This window comes from Plectropomus leopardus, chromosome 12 (genome assembly GCF_008729295.1).
Source record: "Plectropomus leopardus isolate mb chromosome 12, YSFRI_Pleo_2.0, whole genome shotgun sequence".
Taxonomy (NCBI): Eukaryota; Metazoa; Chordata; class Actinopteri; order Perciformes; family Serranidae; genus Plectropomus; species Plectropomus leopardus.
The window spans coordinates 32,266,899-32,291,650 of NC_056474.1; the positions used below are offsets into that span (position 1 = coordinate 32,266,899).

At 40.3% G+C, this 24,752-nt stretch overlaps 1 protein-coding gene across 1 annotated transcript in view; it reads right to left on the reverse strand.

Moving 5' to 3' along the window:
• Positions 1-306: 306 nt before the first annotated feature.
• cdh6 (cadherin 6) overlaps positions 307-24,752 on the reverse strand; it is a 119,543-nt gene continuing 95,097 nt past the window's right edge. The window contains exons 8-12 of the mRNA XM_042498026.1: positions 23,965-24,101; positions 22,726-22,847; positions 11,597-11,714; positions 9,316-9,567; positions 307-1,251 (exon numbers count right to left, since the gene is read on the reverse strand). Of these exons, the coding sequence (XP_042353960.1) occupies positions 704-1,251; positions 9,316-9,567; positions 11,597-11,714; positions 22,726-22,847; positions 23,965-24,101 (1,177 nt within the window). The 3' untranslated portion in view covers positions 307-703. The remainder of the gene's footprint in view (positions 1,252-9,315; positions 9,568-11,596; positions 11,715-22,725; positions 22,848-23,964; positions 24,102-24,752) is intronic.

Here is a 24,752-nt window from a genome sequence, read left to right on the forward strand (position 1 = left end):
TTTGCACCCTAAACAAATTAGCTTGATTTTTTTTCAAAAGCACAGCAAAGATGCAGTTAGCAACTTTGTCATAAATGTTCGCGAATTGCAAGAAATATGTATATTTAGAAAATTATTTATTTAAAAAGAAAAATGTTGGGAAAAAATGCCTAAAAAGCTAGGGAAAATGTTTAGGGAAAAATAAAAAGAAGCTTTAATAAAAGTTTTAAAAAACACATAATTATGATTCTTTTAGCACTTTTTTTTAGGTCACTTCTGTGTTTTTTTCATTCTCTCCTTTTGTTTTTAAATGAATTTTCACATTTTCAACAGTTCTTTTGCTATTTTATGGGGGTCATCTCTTTCATTGCTTGTTGCCTTTTCCTCATATCCCGTTGCCAAGTTGCATGGGTTTCAAAGGTTAATTCTCATTCCCCAATCAAATATTTAGGACTTTTGTCCCTTATTGAAAATTATTTGGTGAGCTCCATTTTTGGATCCATGTGCAGTGAAGATAGGTCAAGAATCAGGTGGTTTTCTTGAATATCCCATTAAATGGAATTTGTTTATATTTTTAAATGACTTTTCTTAAAACTCATCACAAATGTACACAGTCTCTATATTGAGTTTGTGGTAAGATGATGCTGTCCTGAGCCCTGCATTGGTCTGAATCTTTCCTGAAGCGGTCTTTGACATGAACATGAGTGTGGCTGTGGTGTCTCTGTTAGCAGAAGTCACTGTCCTCAGCCCCGTACAGGTCAGCTAGTTTCCTGAACCTGGGCCCCCAGTCACTCAGGTAGTGGTAGTCCTGCTCGGCCTCAGATGACGCAGAGCCCAGTGAGCTCAGTGACTCGGCCACTGAGCCAGCACCCTCGTAGGCATAGGTGGCCAGTGAGTCATACGGCGGTGCTGTCGGGTTACAGTCGTTCTCCAGCACTCTCTGATTGATGAACTCGCGCACGTCCCCATTATCCCTTGTCGCCATGCCGACTGGCGGCATGATGAGGCCAGAGGCGGCGGGAGGAGGGCGGCGGTGTGGTGGATACAGCAGGGTGTCAGTGGGGATGATGTCACGCCTCTGTTTGGCGGACTCCTCTAGGGCGGCGGCAGCGTCCGGGTGTCGCAGTGCTCCGATGTCGAAAGCCTGGGTGTCTTCCTCGCCTCCGCCCTCGTCATTGTAGCTCACTACGTTGTCCCGCACATCCTCCTTAGAGATGATGAGTGGCTCCTGCTTTCTTTGGCGTTTCAACGCTGTGAACAGAACCACGATCACTGCAGAAGACAACAGCAGAAAGACACACGATTAGACATATTCACAGGGAACAGCACTCATGGCAAAATACAGACAAAGAGGACAGATTGTAAATCTGAAGCCCATTCATGTACCACTGAATTCATCAAAAAAGTACTCTAGCATCCATATGTGGCCATTTTCAAAATTCAGTGTTTCTCAACCTTCTTTCAATTTCCTTTTGTTGCCTTTGGAGTCTTAGTGTCACAGTTGGAGGCACTAAGGTTTTTTTTAATCTTCAATATACCCCTTAGAAACTGTTTGGTGCATTTCACACGCTTTTTTTGTTTAGCTTTTATCTGTTATTTTATTGTAATTGTTTTATCTTTGTAAAGTGTCCTATAGTGCTGAGAAAGGCGCTTATCAATAAAATGCATTATTATTATTATTATTATTTTCGTTCTCTAAGTTTTGATAATTTTGGCTGTGTTCATGCATATGGCATACATTTGGCAAGATTGTGAATTTTTGTTTAATCTGTGAATTTCCAGCTCACCTTCTACAATAAGTCTAAAATACACTGTGGAAACTAAATTGTTACATTCAGACTGTTGAGTGCAAAAAATGCACCAATGAAACCTATCCAAACAGCCATTTTTGATCCCACAACCATCAGAGCATAAAAACATGCATTGTATGATTTCTGGGTGTCATTCTGGGCTTTTGACTTAGAATTGGTCATTTTGGCTATTTTCCACCTGACAACATAATTTTCACCATATTTGGTAAATGGAGAAAATACATGCTATTTCCACTAGATGCACTGTCACAATCAATGTCGATGCTGAAAAAAAAATCAACTTAGCATGAAGTATATTAAAATAATTCAGTTATTTAATTTTTTTTTTTATCCAAAACATTGTTACATCATGACAAAAACCTGGTATTCAAAAGGTTAAAATTAATGAATATTTGATATTTATAATTAGAACTGATGTTGGTTGAAAAATGGAGTCAATGGAAGTAGGAAAACATATTCATGTATAATACTTTTTAAAGCTTGATTTTGACAAGCACATTTTGTATGCAGAGCGATCCAAGTGTGTGCAATATTAAAGCGGGCACTAAGGCTTAATGGATGCCATCCTGTCACATTTCCAGTCTGTATGTGTGAGCATGGCTGCCTGAGTGAGTTGGGGGTATGTAGTATAATAAGTAAATCAAAACGATCGGTAAACTGTGATGGATGTAACAAACACAAACAGATAGACTGGTTTATATTGTTCCTGTCTGCATTAGGTTTCTTTTTCAGTTAGGTGTGGCTAACCTGGGGATTTGTTTGTAATAGCTGTGATTGTGTGACCACTCGTGTTTCTTGAATTGTCCGATTTCCTTTTCGAGATGTTGCCAGATTCCCAAATCTAAGCAATTAACGTGGTGAGTACTATCTTAGGGTACAGATAGGGCTGCGCAGGCCGGTTACAGGCAGCAAGAAAGGACAGCAGCCTTTGATTTCAGAGAGGGCTCAGCCATAAATAATCATGCAGAACATTTGATTGGCTAAGCTCATGCAGGCCAGTTTGAATTTAAATCAAGTCAGAGCACAGTGGGAACAAGAAAGAGCAGAGGCGGAGTTAAGGTCAGGGAACTGAAATAACCGATAATGCATACACAGAAGCACTGCAAATCACAGCATGAAATGTCTGCAAAGGAGCAGGGGAGCGTCAGCTGTGCTGTGAATGAGAGAATATCAGATACTGAGAGAAAGTGTTAAGGTAGATACAGAAATACAAAAGCAGAAAGATTTGTTTAGATAAAACTGGTGGTGACTGCACAGTGTGTACACGGCAAAGAGAGCAAAGGATGATGATAAACAGTGGCAGAAAAAAACAAAAGAAAACGATGTCATTGTAGAGGTGATGATGAATGCATACATATCAACACTGCTAAAATACTACAGCTTAAGGCTGCCTTTGATTCATGTTGATTTCAAATAGGAGCCAGACTGAGAACTAGGCTCAGAATTTGCTATTCTTTCTAGTTTAGATGCACGTCTGAATATACTTCCTCTGTAGGCTTGGGTGGTATCAGTGTATACCAGGGTATTTATATATCCAAAAGGTATGTTATGTGTGTAACTGTCATAAATACAGGTGCTCCTCTTTCTATTAAACTCATTGTATGTAGTGCACAGCACATCAGGGTGATGAGAACTACCTTCAGTGACAGAAATCATCTTTGGAAAAATTGATTCGGTGTGTACATTGAGTTTTTAGTTTGGCCTATGTCCTATTCACTAACATGGAGAGGCAGGCTTTATGACCTATACTGCAGACAAACAGCAGGGGGCGATCCAGACTGAAAAGTTACACTTTGGGGGAGCTGTCATGTTGTCCATGTTTATATAAAGTTTTTGGGTGGAACAAACAGCTCAGTTGAATGACACAGTGACAGCTAGTGGTGGAGGGAGAAGTTACAGGACTATAAACAGCCAGACGCCAGTAGGCAGAGAGAGAGAGACTATAGGTATAACGGCATGTTTTTTATATCGAACTTGGTGAAATGAGGATTTATTTGGGCCAAGCTGGAGCTGGTGATAATTGGAACAGCAGACATACTAACTAGGTTACTAGCAAGAGTAACCAAGCTGGTCTGGTTGAGATTTATTTTTTTGACTTAGAATTAAAAGTGTCAGAATATATTGCATACTGCCCAAGCCCATTCCTCTATTTGTGTGAGTAACATTTTCTTTTTCTTAAAGACACTGTTCTTTGAGCATGATCACACCTACAGTGCAGTTTCTTTGCTGAGAACATTGGTCTGAAAGTTAGTGTATTTTTGTGCACAGTTCCAAGCACACAGGACTCAGCATGATGAGTATGATGGACCTGTCTGCACTTTTTGCTGTAATTTATCTTCACTACTGTTCATCCCAGTTGAGAGCACTTGAAGAACTATTGTAGCTGAACATGAGCAGCACTCCAGAAAGTAGTTTGCCTGAAGTTCATTTTGGAATTGCTGGCTATTATACAAAGTATATCTACATCTATTTCTTTACATCAAAACTTTAATTTTGGGGTGGAAATTATGTTTGTATTCATAAACCCCAGTTTTGGAGGACAGCTGACACCCACATGTCAGTGTCGTGATTGGGGGCCACCTGATAAAGCAGGAAAAAAATATCTGTTTCTTTTAAGGGCTGTAACTATACCTAGTATTGATACCTCTTGCACTGTACCATACTGTGTAAGACATGCTTTCATATCATGTTGTGTTGTATCTAATCAGATTGCATCATACCTCATCATACATTATTAGACTGTGCATTGCATTGAGATGTACCATACTGTCATATTATATCATATCACATCGTATTACATTGTATCGCATCGTGTTGTATAGGGCTGGGTATTGTCAAGAACCTCACAATTCAATTCAATTTCGATTCTTTTGGTCATGATTCGATTCAATTCGATTTTGATTGGATACTGATCCAGTTGCTTCGATATCGACTTCAGTTATGTGTGTTGATGTCAGAAATAACCAAATAATTCATTCGAATACCTTCTGATGTGTTCAATAAAGTGTGTATTTTCCGTACTGATTTGAAAAAAACTGACACCAAAACTTATTTTATGATGACATTATTCTTTTTAAATGAAAATTAAATCTTAAACAAAGTACAGAAAAGTACATGTTTTTGCCTGAGCCGAACTTAACAAAAGTAATAAACATTCATGCAGGATTTGTCTACCTGCATTTGTGTGTGATCCACAGCTTTAGCGTTAGCAACAGATTGCAAAACATCTGCATGTTGTCGGCTCAAATGGTTATGTAGGTTCGTTGTATTGTTGCAGTGTTTAATCACTGACTCACGAGGCTCACACACGATGTAACTACTATCAACTTTGTGTATCCAAAAGTCGGCTTTTAATGTTGTTGGCGCTGATTTTAACACACTGCTACCTCCGCTATTGTCGCCGTGATCTCCGTCACCTCCAGAGTCCAATATCAGACAGCGCGCCTGTCGGTGTCTCTCAGGCTGCAGTTAGCGTCAGACGAGTGTGTCCCTGTCTCACTGCACATCCCTGTAACATCTGTAACAGCTGGTTTACTCCCAGTAAACAGCGGTTTACCAAAACCTGTCCATCACAACTGCCCCCCCTCCCCCGGGGCTTTTAGTAACCCCAATGCATGTACAGTTAGCTCAAACCACACTTCAAAATTCCCATCCTTTTTTGCTCGCCCCCCACTCCTTTCTCTCTCCTCTCTTCTTCTCTCCTTAACCTGACCAACATATCCCACTCTCACTCTCTCACACTAATTAACGGAACAGCTGTGAAGCAGAGTTATACATGCACAGTTAAAAGTTAACAGTCCAAGTGATGTTGTACTCCTTTATCAGAGCCCTTTAAGAGATTAAATTGTTTATTCTAGTATACTATCCTATATCAGCACTCATGGAATGCCTCTCAATCAATCGAATTGCATGGTCGGAACTAACTGTTGTATAATTAAAAATGTTCCGTGTGTCTTGTATCATATTCATATTCATGTTGGTATTTATGCTGTTGCTAGGGCAACAGCTTTGGTCCCTATTAACTTCCTATAGACCACATCACAATGCTTATTTAAAATATCTTATGGATAAAACACTCCATCAGTTAGTTCTGAGCCACCTAAAAAATGGGCCACAAAAAAAAAAAAAAAAATCAGTATCAGTTTGTGTATGCTAATTTTACTATATGTGTAGCATTATATCCTTTGGTGCCATATTTTATCATAAAATGATGTAATAACTTAACATTGGGTATCTTGCTTGATTTTTCGTGCCTTTTGTGTTTTTAGCTTGATGTCTGCATTTTCACATTATTTTATCTTTTACTTTCTGTTTTGTTTTTGTTGTGAAGCACTCTGACATTTGCTCTTAAAGGTGCTATAAATAAAACATATTATTATAATCAGTCTAGCATTTACAACCTGTCATTCAACAAATTCTTTATTTTATAATCCTTATGTACAAACTTGTCAAACATCAAAATAATCACCTCAATTAAGGCATTACTGCTATTTTATCTTTCATGCCTTTCATACTTTCAAAAAAAATCCACATATTCCTGGACAGTTCCACATTCAAATGAATATTAGAAGTTTTTAGAATTAAAATATTTTCATTAATTTTAAACTCACATGTTCTCATCCATTCTTTCTTCTAGAAACTCCCATTTATTTTTTTTTAAATGTTTTACAACTTTCATTCATTGTGGTAGTTATTCAAACACATTTAAACTCTTTAGAATATTTAACCGTCTTTGCAGCTTGGTAAAAGTAACCCTTTTAGATTTTAGTGTAGACTGTAGTGTCAGCTTTTCACCATCCAGCATTCACACTGCAATTTTTAAGGAAAATACCTTTTTTTTTATTTTATAAGAATTGGACTGTTTACATACTTGACATACTACACCCTTTAAAATCCCCACCTGGAAAAAAAAAATGGAATTTAAAAAAAATCCATTGTACTATTCCCAAAAAGTTTTAAAAAATCTTATGATTTTTTTTTCACCATAATTGGGGTGTGTGTGTGTGTGTGTGTGTGTGTGCGTGTGTGTGCAGAGTAGAGGTTGTTGATGGCTGGCTGCTCTCATCTCTCTGCACTCATGTTCACATGGACACTGTATTACTGCCCTGCCTACATCCCTGACTCACATACAGCTCGCGGGTGGGAGCTCACTGTAATTACTGCTGTTGCACGGTGACAACCGCAAATGAGATTTATCGCTCCTGATTGTATAGCAAAATAGATGTGGTAATTAAAGAGTTATTCTAAATCTAAGGGGGGTAGCACAATTACTCATTCATTTATTTTTTCAGTGTCATCTAGCCGACTCTTCTGACAGAGAGCGAGAGAGAGAGAGAGAGAGAGAGAGAGAGTAGGCAGGTTTCCATTACAGATTTGCGCAAAATTTCAGCGATCTTATCGAAATGTTGATAAAACACAACTGTGAGATGACTGTGTTTCTATTGAGTGATGTTCTGTGAATTATCCTCTGGCAGAAACATTCCAAGAAGCATGGTGATGGATGTTCAAAACATCAGCAGCTTTATTTCTATGTAGCCAGCCGTCATTATTTCCAATCCAAGGCCACGTAGGCGTGTTTTGGAGCCATAATGGAAAGGCAAGCCCCTTATACGTGAGAGTGGCCATGTATGAGGTATCTGGGAGGTGATAGTCCACTATTTTACAGAAGAATTATGGATTCAAAAGTTGTGGATGATCCGCTCAACTTTTGAGGAGTCGTGAGATCCAATAACAGCTCTTGTAGCTCCTGCTACATCATGAGGGAGACAGTTCCTACTGACAAGCACATAGTCATAGCATCATGTGACCTTTCTAGGTCACATGATGCTATGACTATGTGCTTGTCAGTAGGAACTGCCCAAAAAGTGTTTCTATTACAGTGTTTTCAAAATATGGCTTTTTTGAATCACCTGAAATGCCACCTCATGAGTGTTTTTGCAATAAATGACAAATATTGACATGTTTCCATTAGGCGTATTTTATCTTCACAGTTTCAATTTGCGTAATTTAACGGTCTGTCTTGTGACAGAGTGACTGCTGTCTCATAGACAAGGTCCAATGCAGGTTAAATACAGATCTGTACGTAAATGCCACTATCTGCATTACAAAAACCACTGTGTGCAGGAAAGCTGTTGCGAATTATGGACAAGGGGACAGAATTTTCTAAATTGGGCCCCTCATCCACACCCACACCTACACCCACACAGTGTTGCATAGACTTCAGTGTTCTTGCCTACATAGTTGCTGCAGCTTCTCTGATACACAGAATGTTGGCGTTCAAGATCTCTGTCTGTAAAATATTCTAAAATTGGTGTAAAATACTGGTAATAACTATAATATACATTTTTCTTCTGGCCATTCAAAGTACTGCAAAACAAAAAAACAAACCATGAATGTGGCACAGCATTCAGTATGACATCATTACACAGACTTTCTCCAGCAGCCCCAATTTCTGGCGTCCCTGGTGTGTGTCCACTAAGTCTGCAATGACTGCACTTTCAGAGGCATAAATATGTATTCATTTTCCCAGCAGCCCACTGGACTGTGACCACTGCATGAATAAGAGGATAAGTGGGGATGTGGTGGCAGATGAGGTGCATTCATTTCCATGTGAAGTTTGATTCTGACGAGCGGCAGCAGCAGAGAAGAGCTATGGACCCACATTGTTTTCTATCACAGCAAATGAGAAAGCATGACGCCAAACAACATGTGTACAGTGCTGTACAAATGAATCCACTGCAATGGCTGTAATCATACATGTTGTGTGCACCCATATTTCCCTTCAATTCTGTAACTGTACATTTCCTGCTATTTAGGGCCAAAAGACAAGTCCAAACTGTTCCTGGCACTGGAAGTGTGACAAACATATTGCTTTTGTAAAAATTATTATTTTGCTGTGCTATCACATGTTTGAAGGGCTTAGGATGCTCAAAACTATACGGAAATTGGCACACATGTCAAAAGTAGCAAAACTGCAAAGATGTGCAGTGATTGGACTGCGCTGTGGCCAGATGGGTCCACAGAACCACCCAATGTGTAAAAAGCCTCAGCTGGGACAAAGCTGCTCGAAAATTAATAAAATTTGGTACCCATATTGCTGTCATCGTCTTCAACATGTTTCTCATTGGCTTTCATTAGCTCCGCCCAACCAGGTTTCAGCCATCTTGAATTTTTCATTTTTAATGTATTGTAAGCACATTTGTTCATACTTCTCACAGAGGGTTTATTGTATTATTTTCAAATTTGGTTGGTAAAGCATTCCAACTAATATGATGCTGAACTGCACGAATGAGGATGTCAGAGGTCATGTGACATTGCACCATTTTAAGTACTTTACAGATATGGGACATTTCAAATCTCCACTGAGGGCATCGTACATATGACTGCATGCCAGAACTGGCCAAATCGTCCAATCTGGTCCACTGGATGACTTTGCACACCTAATATTAGAGCACTAGTGAAGGCTAAGAGGTGCCAGCTTTCAGCGTCAAGTTAAACAGTGAGGAGCCGATGATTCTATACTCACTCAGCAGTATAATGGCACACAGCAGGATGGCAATGAGCGCTCCAGTGCTGAGTCCAGGCGAGCTGCTCAGAGCCTCAGCATTACACAGCTCCATGTTGCCTTCACGGTCACATGTGCACACCCTCACAGTGAGAGTGCCCGTGCTGCTCTGCATGGGGTAGTCGCCATCGGTGATCACCACAGGAACCAGGTAGACGCTCTGGTGAAGACGGCTGTAGCTGGCACGACGTGTCAGGATGCCAGCGGTGTTATCTGAGAAGGAGAAAGTATCATTGTAGCATGCATGCAGTGCACAGTGTGCGTGACACTTTGTCACACAGCAGCAAGCCAATAAAAATCACTTTATTAGCAGGCTGGAGAGAAAAATGTGGGTCCAAAAAGGCAAAAGTCACTTGTTCTGTATCAGTGAGGAGACAGAGCATGCGGATAGAATCTGTTTTACAACTTCAGGCAAAGAAACCATCCAGCAGACTCGAGTGACACAAACTTCATTCATCTAACTTATGTCAGTACAAGAAAGTTTCACAATCAAAAAGCAGAAAGGAACTATTTCTGAGTAAAAGGATCACTGTAGAATCTTCAGATCTCAGAACAAATAATTTAAAAATCTCTTAAAATTACATACCATGTCCTTACGAACTAACAGCCCACACGTAACAGTGGAGTGTTTGTGAGGCAGAAAGAACATGAGCATTTGTTACGAGTACATACATATTGAAGTATGAGATTAATGATGATACGATTTTTGTTATTTATTTGTGGGAATAGATTTTCTGGTTTGTAGTTCTGAGTCATTTATTTGTCCTGGATGTCCTACAAGAGAAATACAAGCGTGAAGGAATAAGCCAACATTTTAAGAAATGCATTTTTTCTTTCAGAGATTTAGAAAAGAAGATTGATATCACTACTCTTGCAACAGATAACACAAATTCAGCCAATCCTTGTGAATTCTGCACAAGCTTGCAATTTTGTCCAATCACCGCAACTCTACCTTTAAATTTTCCATTTAAAATGGGTGAAATGTCATTTTGTTGTAGAGCTGCATGCAGCGCATCGATTCACTCAGCCACTCTCTCTGTTAATCATGGGACTGCTGCTGCAGGACCAGAGCTCTGTTACTGGAGTCACAGACAAACAGTGACAGGGCTAACAGTTAGCATCACACGGCTAATGGTACCCAACAGTTTTTTAAGGTCTAACATCAGTCAAGCTGTTTTGCTGTCAGTGTGAGATTAACAGCTTGGTGTCAGATGTTAACTATGGCTGCAGGGCCTCTAGAGCATATTTTGCAGAGTGGCAAAATATGGTAAGTAGGTGTGTGATCAAGTTGTGTTGTGTTAAGTCTTACTATTCCAGCAAATTGTCTCTGCAAACTCATCAAATGGGCCGTTCTGTCAGTGTTTTCAGTGTAAAAGCGTAATGCCAAAAGCCAACTGGAACACGGCTGGACAGTATCAGATGAGAGCATGCTTGGACAAAACCTGGGATGTTGTTATCATATGCTGGTGGACAGCCAGATGGCACTGGACGTGTCCACATGCAACTCGCACAGGTGGCATCACTTGAGAATGCAGCCGGATGGATCCTATAGTGTACGCATGAAACGCTGAAGGACAGCGTTAGGTAATAACGCTGCCATTAACAACATGACATCAGGAACATGAGTGCACTATAGAATGGGTGGATGGGTCCCAAAAACAACTGACTTCCATGCAGGAATCCAGAGTTCACTTCCCATATGGATGTGTGTTTTTTTTCTATACCATATCAAATTCTGTGGGAAACACTGAAGCCTCATAATGACATAAACTACTCCTTCTCTGAAGCAGCATCACAACTTTTTTTTGCAATTTTCATTTGCCCCCACAATGTCATTGCAAAAAAAAACCCTATAAACATGACAACTTGGATCATAATTTTTTAGGAAAGATGCTATGAAATCAGGCATTTTAGGTGGCAACAATCACAAAAAAAGGCTAGAAAATCCTGGAGATTTCTTTTCATCTAGCTCTTAACCAGAAAGTAAGTTAGCTATTTCCAAATGTCCAACTATACCTTAAAGACAATCTTAACATAAAAAATAAGTAATAAAATCTTTTGAGATGTTGTCCCACCCTGCTATATAACAAAGTATCTGGACCCTAATCACTTCATTTGACAATCACAATGATTATGGTATTTTGCGTTACAGTATGACTTAAGTTTATCAGTGTACTGTCAACTGATACGTTATTATCATTGGGGAATAATGCCTGTTCAGCATGTCTCTGGTTTGTCCCACCTCCGTTGTCTCGGACAGTGAAGTTGCTGCGATGTGTCCCTTCAGGAGCCAGGCTGAAGAAGAACTTGTGTCCCATTGATGGCTCATCAGCGTCCACCGCGCTCACTGTCTGGATCCGCTGTAAGAGACACAAACACATGTTAACAACATGCGAGTGGAGTTGAGTGAATTAAGAGCAGTCAGTGAGTGGGACACAACTGTCAAGGTTAAAGGTTGTGTTCACAGTGACAGTCAACACTGCCGTTCTTGTTGTGTGCTTCCAACACAACAGCTTGACTCTGATCAGCAGCATAGTGTCTGTGCTCTGTAAGTCAGCAATATCTATACACATATTAATATCATACCCAAATAAGACAGCTGGGTTTACTACATCATACACAACAACTAATTCAATGACTGCCGTCAACCCTTTGTAACCTGGATGGACAGTTTTTTTATGTGCTGCTGCATTTCGACACCCTTCACACGCAATTACACCTTTGAAATCTGAGCAAAGAGGTTTAATTCTCCGTGATGATATCGGAAAAGGCAATAAGCAAATTGCAAGAAATTGGTGAAAGGTGACAAAAAACATTGAAAACCTGAACATTAATGTTTAAAAAAGAAGAGAGAGGGGGAGAGGGAGGGAAATAGAGAGAGAAAGTTACTTTACTTTAGAACTGATTTTGAATTAATACATTGTTGTTAATTGCTTCTCTGTTGATAATTATGTACTTATATGTATATGTATATGTATATGTATATGTATATGTATATGTATACATATATACACACACAGAGAGAGAGACATAGAAATATTGATATAGACACACAGAGAGAGAAAGTTGGGCCTGTAAATTTAATAAATATATAATGAATGACTGCATGTAATGTATGTAAAATGATTTTTTTGTGAACTGCTTTGGCAATAACATATAGTTTTTCATGCTAATGTGTAACTATACAGGCAGTGTTTTTCCTTCTTGGCATGTTGCCTGTAACACCTCCACTGCTGCCCTTTGGGTCAGCTGCAGGGACGTCAGCTGGAGCCACCGTTCACTGATGTTTCGCCCCCTACCCAGTACATCTACCAGTGGGGGTGGACAGTGGCCAGTTGGGGACGTCTCCCCGCCACTCCCTGCAGCTGGCACTATCAGGGTGTTGTACCCCATGCACCATCCCTTCTCCGTAGCTACAACCAGGACCTTGACTTCTCGGCTTCCTCTGCACGCTCTTTAATGGCCCTCTTCAGTCTTGCTCCAGTCATCCCAACTAACAGTAGAAGTTGTATTGCCGACTTCCCCACAAAGCCCTTACATCCGACTTCAACTGGGTGAATGGCTGCATTCCAGCCTGCCTCCCTGCACTCTGCTGCCAGCTCAGAATATTTATGCCGCTTGAACTCATTTGCTGCTGGTATCCCTTCCTCCCAGGGTACAGTAAGTTGAATGACGAGGACCTTCCTCGTCGCTGGAGACCACGATGTCTAGTCTTAGAGTCGTCTTTGTGATCTCAGATGGAAATACTAGATGCTTCCCCAGGTCAACCTGCATTTCTCATGCTTTTACAGGTGTGCACAGTGATGTCTTTCTTGGTGTAGACCTCTGGGCATTTGCTCCAGCCCTGACGAAGGACATGAGCTGCTGATGGTGACTTGGAGAGTTGTTTGCTGTCACCCTGCAACTCTCCAGCAGCTCAGCCAGCTCCCATAGAACCTGATTGCCCCACCATGTAAAGTGCCCTTGCGCCAGTGCAACCTTGCACCCTGCCAAGATGTGTTGGAGGCCAGTGTTGATGTTACTGCACAAAGGGCACCTTCCCTGACTCCCAAACCACTGGCAGTGGTTTCAGGGGCATGGGAGTGTGTTGTACGCTGCCCTTATCCGGAAGCTAAGCCGAGCCTGAGGGTTGTGCCAGATGTCTGCGCAGCTGCTGATGGTGTTGCTTCCCACCATGTCCACGGTCTTTGATGGCCCTGTGAGACTGCTTTGATGTAAGCTGCTCCTGTTCCACACAAGAGGCCTCCTCAACAACTATGCTCTTCCTTTGCTGCGTTGATGCTTTGGAACAGAACTGCACAGGTTCGTCACAGCCCAATCCTGCCCCGATGTTTTACACAGACTTTACACAGACTGCAGTGTGGGGATGGCTTTTTCAACTTCTGCCGATGCCCTCCACCTTTTCCCTGTTCGGACATCCACCTCTGCACTTCTTAACATTTGGTCCCTGTACTCCCCCAACTCAAGCACTCCTGCTTGTACCCAATAGTGAAAGACTTCAAGGGAAGCTGCAGCGTGTTTTTACTAAAAAGACTAAAAAGCAGTGGGGGAGGCCCAGCCACTTCCTGATGTAGTTGTTGACAACACCATCCATCCTGCTGACTGCTGATGTTGGCATTTCAGATCTTGAGAGGCCACATGATGCACTGGTAAAGGGGGAACTGATAGCATCACATCTTGTATTTGCCTGGAAGTTGGCTGCTGTCAGTCTTTGCCAGGCCATCCACTAGCTGCTTCTGTACCACTCTCCCCATTTGTCTGTCCGAGAGCTCTGCGGAGTACTCCCTTCCAAGGCTACAGATTGGCTGCTCTTCCAACCACAGAATTTCCTATCCTCCTGCACTGAAGCCTCTCGATCCTCACTCCCTTCTGGATCGAGAGGCTCCGAGATTTTGACGGCTTGATCTTCAGTCTCGCCCATGTCAGCTTATCCAAACGCTTTAGGAGTCTTGAGGTACATGGGGCTTTCTGCAAGATGGTTGTTACATCATCCATGTAACTTCTCAGTGCAGGGAGTCTTTCTCCAGATGGTACCTTCATGCCTCTGGCTACTTGCCTTGCTCCAATTAAGATGACCTTAAAGGCAGTGATGTAGAATATGGGAGAGATGGAGCACCCCATGGCAATGCCAACCTCCCAGATCATAGAGGCATGCTCGATACACCCGAGGAATACTGGGAGACAAGCCTTTAGACAGCCTGTGTCAATATAGTTGTTGCCCTTAATGAAGCTGGCTAACCTTTTCGATAAGACAGGGAAGAAGATTTTCCCCGCCACATTTAACAGAGCTTTACTCCTGAACTGGCTGATGGTTGTAAAATTCTGTTCTTTGGTGGAACTTTGGCTCCATCTCAGTATTCGTCCTTGATATACTGCTCCAGATCTTCTTTGGGGATGTCAAGCATACTACTTCTCTTCTCATCAAGCAGCTGGCAGGCATACCTGAAAGGGTCTTTGAAGAAGTCTCTTCTCTCCTTCTCCTTGCTTTTCCTCCTCCTCCTGATCCGATCTGCCCTTCGAAGTGTAGCGAGCCTCCGTTTGAGATTGTTCCACAGCACCTTCAGACTGGCTTTGTCCACCGGGGCTGCTTTCCTCCACCTCTTGCTCAGCTGGTGTCTGTTGTGTATCAGCTCTTCAATGTCTTTCTCCCTTCGTCCTTTGTTTCTGGGTTGCGGCTTGTCTGGGTCTCATTTCGCCGAATCTTCCTCTGCACTCCGCGTAAATGATGTTGCCCACCATGTTCAGTTTGCAATCCGCTTTCCCTTGCAAGGAGTGCTCAAGGACTCAGATGTTCATCGAGTCTGTGCCAGTCCTCCATGTTGTTTGACCTAGGCCACTTGATTTTAATATAGCTAATTTGAATTTCAATTTGAGAGGCAGAAATATTAGAAAATTACCAGGGGGAGTCTATACCTATGAATATGAGAATTGACAAAAGGTGACAAGAAAATGACCTGAAAATTAATTCAAAAGGAGAGAGAGAGAGAGAGAGAGAGAGAGAGAGAAATATTAGAAAATTATCTCAAAAGGGATGAAAAATATCCAGAAAGTATACTTGTGAATATTGGAATTACAGATTAAAAATATGTTAAAGAATTTATGTTTTTTTAAAGTCTTTGTTTGTTTTTGTTTTTTTCTCTTATCTTCTTATTAATTTGATGGCCATTTTTTGGGTCATTTCTTGTTAACTCATTACTTTCTTCCCATGTTTTTGAAAGAAATCAAGCCAATTTGCTCAGGTTTCAAAGGGGTAATAAACCCTTCTGTCTTTTCTGTCATTATACTTAAAATATTGCTGTTTTCACAACTTTATTAGTTTTGTTTTCATGTAAAAGCTATGTTCTTGCCTCTATTCTACATTATTTGCTTTCTTTCAGTATTTCTCCTGAGTGTGTTCAAATGGGACTGAACAGAGTGCTTCCCGTGGAGCGCTGAGGAATGAAGCAGCAGCGCTTGAAAGCAGTGTATTTGGCTTTATTTGAGCAGAACAATGAATGTTTGGATCTCACTGAGTGTATGGACTGACAGTGGAGGAGCAGATTATGCTACAGTAGAGGTTTGGTTCGAAGTTACTCTGGGTGTTTTGATGCCTGTTCCCACAGTGTAAACTTGTCACCACTGGGATCCATTGTAGCTGAGTGAGCACAGCTGCCATTCTCTGTGAAGAAGCACGCTGCAAACTTTTTACAGCTAGCTTTCAAGTCTACAGGGGTTGAGGGCTTCTTACTCCAAACATAGACTTTGGGTGGGGAATAACTTGAAAAGCCAACCAAAACTGACAAAAGAGCTGAATGGAATCTCACTGGGCTTTAGGGTGTTGGATGGATCTATGAATTCAGTGTGGAATATGAGCTTCAATGTTGAGTTGAAAAAAGGCAACATTAGGGCTGAGTAACAATACTGATGCACACTTTGAGTTTCACTACCAATACCAAAACAATGATGTCTGATATCTTAGTCCAGCAAATTTAAACATATTTTAATCCTTTTTCCTTGAACAGAATGGCAAACCTACACAACACATCTGTGTTAAATAAAAGGTCCTATGAAATCAAGTCTGACATTAGAAATATTTGTTGTTTGAGATTAGGAAATTCTTGATGAAAGAATGAATGAACATGTTGAAGAATCTGACCTCACAATTGATGCCACCTTTACCACACTACACTACACTACACTACACTACACTACACTACACTACACTATACTATACTATAATACACTACACTACACTACACTATACTGTCTGGCTGTCCTCTTGCGTATTATAAAACTGTGACCGATTCTGTTTGGCCTCATTCTCAGTTGATGTTGTCAAGCGGCATATCATGCGCACACGAAAGTGGCTTTTGGCGTCACAATCTTACAATGAAAGCACTATCAAAGCTGCAGCATTTCACAAAGTGAGAATGAGAATGGGCTGATTCATCAGGTGGACCAAACAAGAAACATGACTGGTAACATTTCTACTGCTTCATGTGTATAAGGCGTCTGTTTAACTGTGTTAAATCATAACGACTTTAGAAAGTGGTGATATGTTAACATTGTGTTTGGCTTCCCTAAACAAAAACAATGAATGCAGCTCAGAGTAGCGATAAATCCACATCACTGCACTGCAGGGGCTCTGGTGGATGCTGAGCCCTGGGGAGCTGTACAGAATACTCCTGCTGTTTCTCAGCTGGTGACTATATATGTATTTTTTCACTTTGTACCTACACTCTTATTTAATTGAATGTGAGACACTAGCTTTGAGATTAAAGACTTTAACAAAGATTTATGTCAATAGCACACACGTGCACATGCACACATACGCCGAACAAATCCGGAGCCTGAGGGAAGCAAAGAGGGATATCCAGCCAACAAATACTGATGATTAACAGTGATGGACAGATGAAAGGCCAAAGGAATTAAAGGATAAAAGGACGGCAGGATGACAGGGACCTGAGGAGACCAGTGGCAGCAAGCCACCACAATGAAGAATGTCAGGATGCTGGACTGAGTGTGTGTGGCATCAGCACAGTCTGTTTGCACAGTGACTTGTGTTTTATGGTGTTATTTTTAACCTGTTGTGTGTGTGTGTGATTACACATACAGAATTTAGTTTTTATCCAATTAAATATGGCATGATATTAGATGCATGATATACGTATGTGTGTGTGTGTGTGTGTGTGTGTTGACACCCTGTTTACAATAGTTAATGTATGAAAGCTACTGTCAGCATCCATGACAGATTAGCTAGTCAGCACCACAAAGAAAGAAAGCAAGTGGTCTCCAGGAACACAGCCAATGAGCTTCACAGCTGCAGGAGTGTGTGTGTGTGTGTGTGTGTGTGTGTGTGTGTGTGTGTGTGTGTGCGTGCGTGCATACAGTATGTGCACATAAGCCTGTGTGCTTTAATCACATTAGTTGCATTTCATACAGTATATGATGATTCAAATCAGTGGCATTACAGCAGAGTACAATTACACTAAGTACGGTTTAAAGCATTCAGATTTTTGACTGATGAAATATTCAATATTACAGAGGTCTAACAAAGTCACAGTTGTTTCCCATTGGACACAAAAGTCCTGAATTAGAAAGCTAGAGGGGAAGCTAGCTAACAATGATTTATGCCAACACTTACCTTGGTTCAGTGGCTGTCTAACACACATAAAACAAAACCAGGAAAAAAGTCTGTTCTCTGTTAAAAGTAACGCCATGTGGCTGTATGCCTCTGTGCACCAGTCAAGTTGCACTTACAGTTTGCATCTATGTCTGTGAAAACATGGTTGCTTCAAACACAGAAGATCTCTACAATCAGCACAGTTTCAGCATTAGTGTCATGAATTCAGTATCTGACCAAATGTCCCTTCTATTCCTGAGATATGATGTTGGGTAATGGCCAGAAAAGTGTTTTTGCAGAATACTATAATGTCACAGGTGACCTTTGACCTCTTAGATATAAAAGTCAACATCAGAACATCATTAAATCCTATGAGACGTGTGCAAAATTTGAGCATATGAATTCTTACATTATGGCCAAAAACATGTTTTATCACACTGACCTTCGACCTTTGACCATCAGATTCTTATCACTTCATTCTTGAGTTCAAGTGAATGTTTGTGCCAAATTTAGGGAAATTCCATCAATTCATTCACAAGAATGAGATGGAGCTCAAGGTCTTAGTGGCCAAATTCTAATCAGCTCATCATTGAGTCCAAATGAATTTTTGTGTCAGATTTTTAAAAATCCCTATAAGGTGTTTTTGAGACATTGCTTTCACAAGAAGAGGTGAGTGCAAGGTTACCATGACCTTGACCTTTGCCCACCAATGTTTAATCAGTTCATCCTTGAGTGTATGCAAAAGTTTTTGCCAAATTTGAAGAAACTCCCTTGTGGTGTTCTTGAGATATTACCTTCACACAGTGAGACAGATGAGGTCACAGTGACCTTGACCTTTGACCTATGACTACATAAGTGCAACTTGAAACCTTAAAATAATCCTTAAAAATTTCTTAAACTCTGCAAAAAGGAGGTTGGTTTCTTGCTCTGTAGTGCTGACCAGTTAATCTATCATGGATGCTGACATGAGCCTTCATGAATTAAATATAAATCACATAAACCATGCAAAATAAATTGTGCCTGATTCATGTAAAAAAATTTAGCAGTTTTTGTAGAAAAAAAAGGAATATTTCAGATTGCCGTGATGCACTTGTATATATAAAAATATTAAAAGCATGAGACATGTTGACCTATATTCATCAAACCCAGAACAAGGGTCAGTGTGGTAATAATGGCTGATTCCATGCAAATGCTGTGTTGTTCTATTCATAAGAGGGGATTATCAGCTCACTCTAGCCTCTTGCACTTGGCATATCCCATAAGCGATTCATAAAAGCGCAATAACTGGAGTACCACCTGCTCTGCTGGGTGGCCTATAGAGCGAGGTTGATCAAGTTCAGTGTTTCACACTCAAATAATATCACACAGCAGCCACTGGTTGAAAGCAGTCCACCACTACAGTATGTGTGTGTGTCTGTGTGTGTTTTATATTTATGTATAACAGTGTGTGAGTAACCTATTTATTTTTGTAAATTTTTTGTAAATCTGACTCTTCAATGTCATGGGAAAGGTAACATCACTCTGCAGTAGTCACGGGTATTTATTGCCTCTGGCTCTTATTAGCACTAATGGAAACACAACACCCTAGTGAATGCGTTAATTTCAGCTCCTTAAATGGTAAGTTGCAATTATACGCCACCACTAAAGACCGCCCGACTGTGCCCAAGCAGCACTAAAACATCAATCCAAATTAGTCTGCAAGCTCTCTTTTTTTAAAAAAAGAGAGGGATCTATAAAGAGAAGTAACCACTGTAAAGTTTTCACAGGCCCATGTCAATGCTCATTTACTGTTTACCAACTTATTTTTCAGCTTGTTCGTGATGTGTAACCTGACACAACAAAAAACAAAACAAACAAAAAAAAAACAATCTACACACAAAAAGACAAACTTGTCTGCTGCAGAGCCGTGTACACAGCTCTATTCGACCAGCAATGGGAAAGGACATATTTAGCATGGTAAAAAGGTAAAAAGTGGAAAAGGGGCTTTAGACTGAGTATTAAAGGTGTTCCGGACTAAGATTAGATCAGTCTGATCTGTCTGATTCATGTGATTCCATCCCTCTTACATTGGACAAAAGAGATGAAACACTCCAATTTAACAATTTGTCTTCTTGACTCGTCATGAGCGCTTACTTTATAATAAGATCTGTTCCATCCAGCGCTGTTTGTTGCATTTTGTGGGTGCGTGTGTACTGTAGGTCTGTGTGTGTGAGTGTGTGTGTGTGTGTGTAGGTGCAGCAGCGGCACTGTCTACAGCACTGAAAGGGAGCAGAGAAGATCGATTGACAGACAGAACATGTCACTTAGTTCGGATCCTGCTTGTAGGAAACAGAACTTTCCACTTTCTCGAGGAGAGAGAGAGAGAGAGAGAGAGAGAGAGATATGCAATAGTTGTTTGTATGTGGCTCCCCTGCTGATTCTGACAAAGAATCATTCCTAAGTCAGAGCTCCACGCTCTTATGTGACTGCTCTGATTGAATACATTTATACCAAAATAGGTTCAGATTATGTAATCCTGACATATAACCTATATTATGATGTACTGGAAGAAACCAAACAAATCTATGTAAGATCAGACATTTAGCACCCTCATGTAGACAGAATGGAAAGACACGGACATTTTAGTGTTGATTTCTTGAGCTATGGCCAAAAAGCATGTTTTATGAACAGCCAGATTCTAATCAGTTCATTCTCGAGTTCATGTATACGTTTGTGCCAAATTTAAGGAAACTCCCTCAAGGCCTTCAGAAAATGTGTTGATGAGAATGAGACGAATGCAAGGTCACACTGACCTTGATCTTTGATTTATGACCACTGTCAGTCAATTTTTGAGTCCAAGTGAATGTTTGTGCTTAAGGCAACAGGGTATAGTGTTCAGGAAAATTGTATGTATTGCATAATAGGAGCAAAGTTATAATAACTCCAATTGACTTTTAAAAGTTGCTGCAGACCGAGAGGACACAAAACCTGCAGTTCCACCTCAGAATCTCCCCTCATGCTCTGCCTCCAGCCCAAACACTTAACTCATTTTATTGAACAACAGCCAGAGCACATAGTAATTATATGAGTATGACACAACATATGACATTGTGCTGGTTGCTCTGATTGAAGCATTTGATTATTTTTAGTCGCAGGAACCCTCTAAAATGAAAAATGTTAGGAGCGTTTATCTAATCAATGGCGTCAGCCAAAGCTACAGTGTTTATACAGCTAGCGCCTATTTAGTGTCTTTATGACTATGTTGGTGTGTCTTGTGTGGGATTATTATGTTAATTTAAATTCTAATATACTTTATTTTCCTGACAGTGCAGTCCTGTCCTGTTCCACTCTCTGCTCTGTCTGTCATTTCTCTGCACACAGAGCCCCTGCTGGCTGGGGTGAAGTAATAATTAGCAGCTTCTCCACATAGCCACGGCAGTTACGGTAAAATAATTCGGGTAATTGCTTAGAAGAGAATAACCTGTGTTTAAAACAGGATGCAATAAAATGAGTGCTTTTTTTGTCATCATCTTTTTTCTCCACAAGAAGCACAGAGGCCTGCAGGGAGACCCCGATCTAGTCAATTATGTGTAAAATACTTGGATGTGCTAAGCTATGAGGGCAGCAACACATTTTCATGTGTCTTTTATCTCTCTTTACCCTTACCCTTTCTTATTTTCAAAGTGAAATAAACATTGAGGAGGCAGGACTGTCAGTATGAGAGCGCTCTGATGCTTGTGCTGCTCAAAATGACAAACATAGCTGGTGGCAGATTAAATCAGATGATGCTAATTAATATTAATTCTGTGAGTAACTTGCTTGGTTAATGTGCTCTTTGCGTGTTAGTGTCTGCACTCAGCAAAACACTGCTGGCGAGAGAAAGAAACACCACTATATCAGATTGCGAGTCTGCGGCAAAACCGGCAGTGGTGAGTCTTCTCTTCATGTGCGCATCAGTGTCAGCATTCCTGAACATAAATAACAGATGCAGACGAATACCTAGAGCATAATATGTAGACATCGAAGTCCACTGCAAAGCTGCAACATGTGACAACTTTGCATGATAATGTGTTGGCTGCTCAAATGACCCTCTGTTACAAAATCTCCCTCTGGAGTCAAAGTGCCAAATACTTTTTGTCAAATCTTGATCATTACATCTCAGTTGATCTATACATCTGCAATCTGTATTAAATACTTATCTCTACTCAATTAACTTGTTTCTCTTGATTTAAATAGTAGTGAACCCGAACCCACAGATCTCATTGCTTGGACAACCAATTTTGATGCTGCTTAACCATTTAAAACAACATTAAATTGGTACGACTTCTTTCGAAAACATGGGTAAAAGGTAAAAATGATACAAACAAGAAAATTACCTGAAAATAAGCAAAAAAAAAAAACCATTAAAAAACATTAAGAAAATTTCCTAAAAAGTGCTGAAAATAACAATAAAATATCTAAAAATATTTATATTATTACTATAGCTTTTTGGACATTTTCTTGCAATTTTGAACATTTCTTGCCAAGTTGGTCACCCCCCCCCCCCCCCCCCCAAAAACAACTTTTTGGAAAAAAAAAGAACACATTGCTGAAGTTTCAAATAATGCAGCACAAGAAAACTGCTGTCGATTCAGGTTTCAGAGGGTTTATCAGATCAAGTCTGCTTCACTGTCAGAATTAAAATGGAAAGCGTCCCCGAGTACAAAGTAATCGTCACTCTTGCCTCTATCTGAGCTTTACATTATAACATGTCTAATTTCCCAAAGTGTAAAGTGTTCAAGCATACGTACCTGACCTGCCTTGGTCCTCTCACACACAAAAGTTTCATATGTGGTGGCAAAGGTGGGGGCGTTGTCGTTGATGTCCAGCAGGCGGATGTATACAGGAACATGGCTGCTCTGACGGGGATTATCTGAAAGGCAAACACAGGAGAAATAAAAACCCAGCTCCTCTCTCACACACCTCCACACACTCACTGTGAGCTGTCTGCTTCTCCAGCCACTCCACTGACAGCTACCACTGCGCAGCTCGCTGCCTTGCTTAAGGGCACCTTGTCATTGGCTGATGGAGGAGAAAATTAGTCATAATGTTAGTCACATTTAGCCTCCTTCCCTCCTGTGTCTTCACCCTCTGAACGCACACACAGACAGCAAAGATCAAATGCTGAAACAGGAAAGTAAACAACAAAATAAGTTTTCAAGATGTAAAAAAAAAAGCTATATTTCTGGAGCCAGTCTGTTTATAGAGTCCTGTCATTTTCCCAGCATGACTTAGTGGAAGCCAGGAAACCAATCAGGCGTCCATTTCACACTTCAGCCTGAGTCAAACTGTTTGTGGAAGCTGGCACTATTTGATGGGAATAAAACCTGAAACCAGAAAAATACATTTTTAATTCAACAATAACTAAACATAACAATATTTGGCAGGACTCTGTTTTCATGATAGGATGGGGAATCAGCACCAGGCAGCCCTCATTATTTTTATGTACATTTCTTTACATTGGCTGTACAGTGAAGCTTAACCCTTTCCCCCGAGCAAGTTGGTGCGATTTCTTTCAAAAAAAGTAGAAAAAGGCAAACAGCAACTTGGTAAGAAATGTTCTACAAATTGCTAGAAATAAACACATTTAGAAAACAATTTTTAAAAATCTATAGGGAAAAACCTTATTTATAAAAAGCATTATATTGTCATTATTATTCAAAATTATATTACAAAATTGTAATAAATTGTAAGCATTTATATCGAGGTCATTCACTTGTTTTTTTTTTAAGTTTTGTTTCATTTTCTCACACTAATTTTTCGCTTTCCAATTTTATTTTTACATTTTGTTTTTCATTCTTTTCATTTCTTCCCCCATTAATTTTGCTTAGTTTTCTTGTTTTTGCATTATTTATCATTCTTTTCCCAATAATATTCAAGATTTTTTTTCTTTTTTAAAAAAAATATTTTTTTCTTTGTCTTTTTTTCACTTATTTTCGAGTAATTTTCTAAATGTTTTAATTTTAAAATGCCATTTTTAACTGACTTACTGAACTCAGTGGCGATGACCGAGATGTTGTGCCAGGCGGTCTCCTCTCTGTCCAGGCTTTTGAGCAGGAACACAGATCCGTTCCCTGGATAGACGTTGAACAGGCGATCCATGTCAGTGCGGCGGTCGATAGAGTACCTGTAACCAAACCAGTAAGTGAGAGGGCGAGAGAGGGTCAGAGGGTGAGATGAACCACAGTAACCTTTGGATCTGTCCCTCAGCAAGGAGTCCCTACAAAGAGCAAAATAATTGAATCCTCTCAATCTGAGTCTTTAAAGCAGTGAAAGGTACGATGGGAGATCATAAAGTCTGCATCACAGCGGGCGTGAACTGCTGTCTCAAGCTGCTATGTTGCTTCCCACAGGAGCCTGTGGTCAAATGAGCCATGAGCCCTCTGACCAGACAAAACTAAAGCCTAAGGTTTTTATAATAACCCAAATCAAACTATAATAATCACAGAAATGTTTCTACGGAGGCCTGTTAACTTTTGAGGATAAATAACAAATAGTGTTTGCCATAAAAATATGCAGAAAAGTGTCTTCACTAACCCACATTTGAATACGCCACTGAGAACAAATGGTATTCATCAGGACATAGTTAAAGGAATAACCTCACATTTTAGGAAACCATCTTGTTCACATTATTTCACAGATCAGCTTCATGATACTGTGTTGAGTACAATTTGAAGTTAAAAATATGCATACCAAACCTGGAGTAATCAACACATGTCCCATAAACATTTGTGTTTTAACCCCTTTGAAACCTGAGCAACTTGGCTTGATTCCTTTC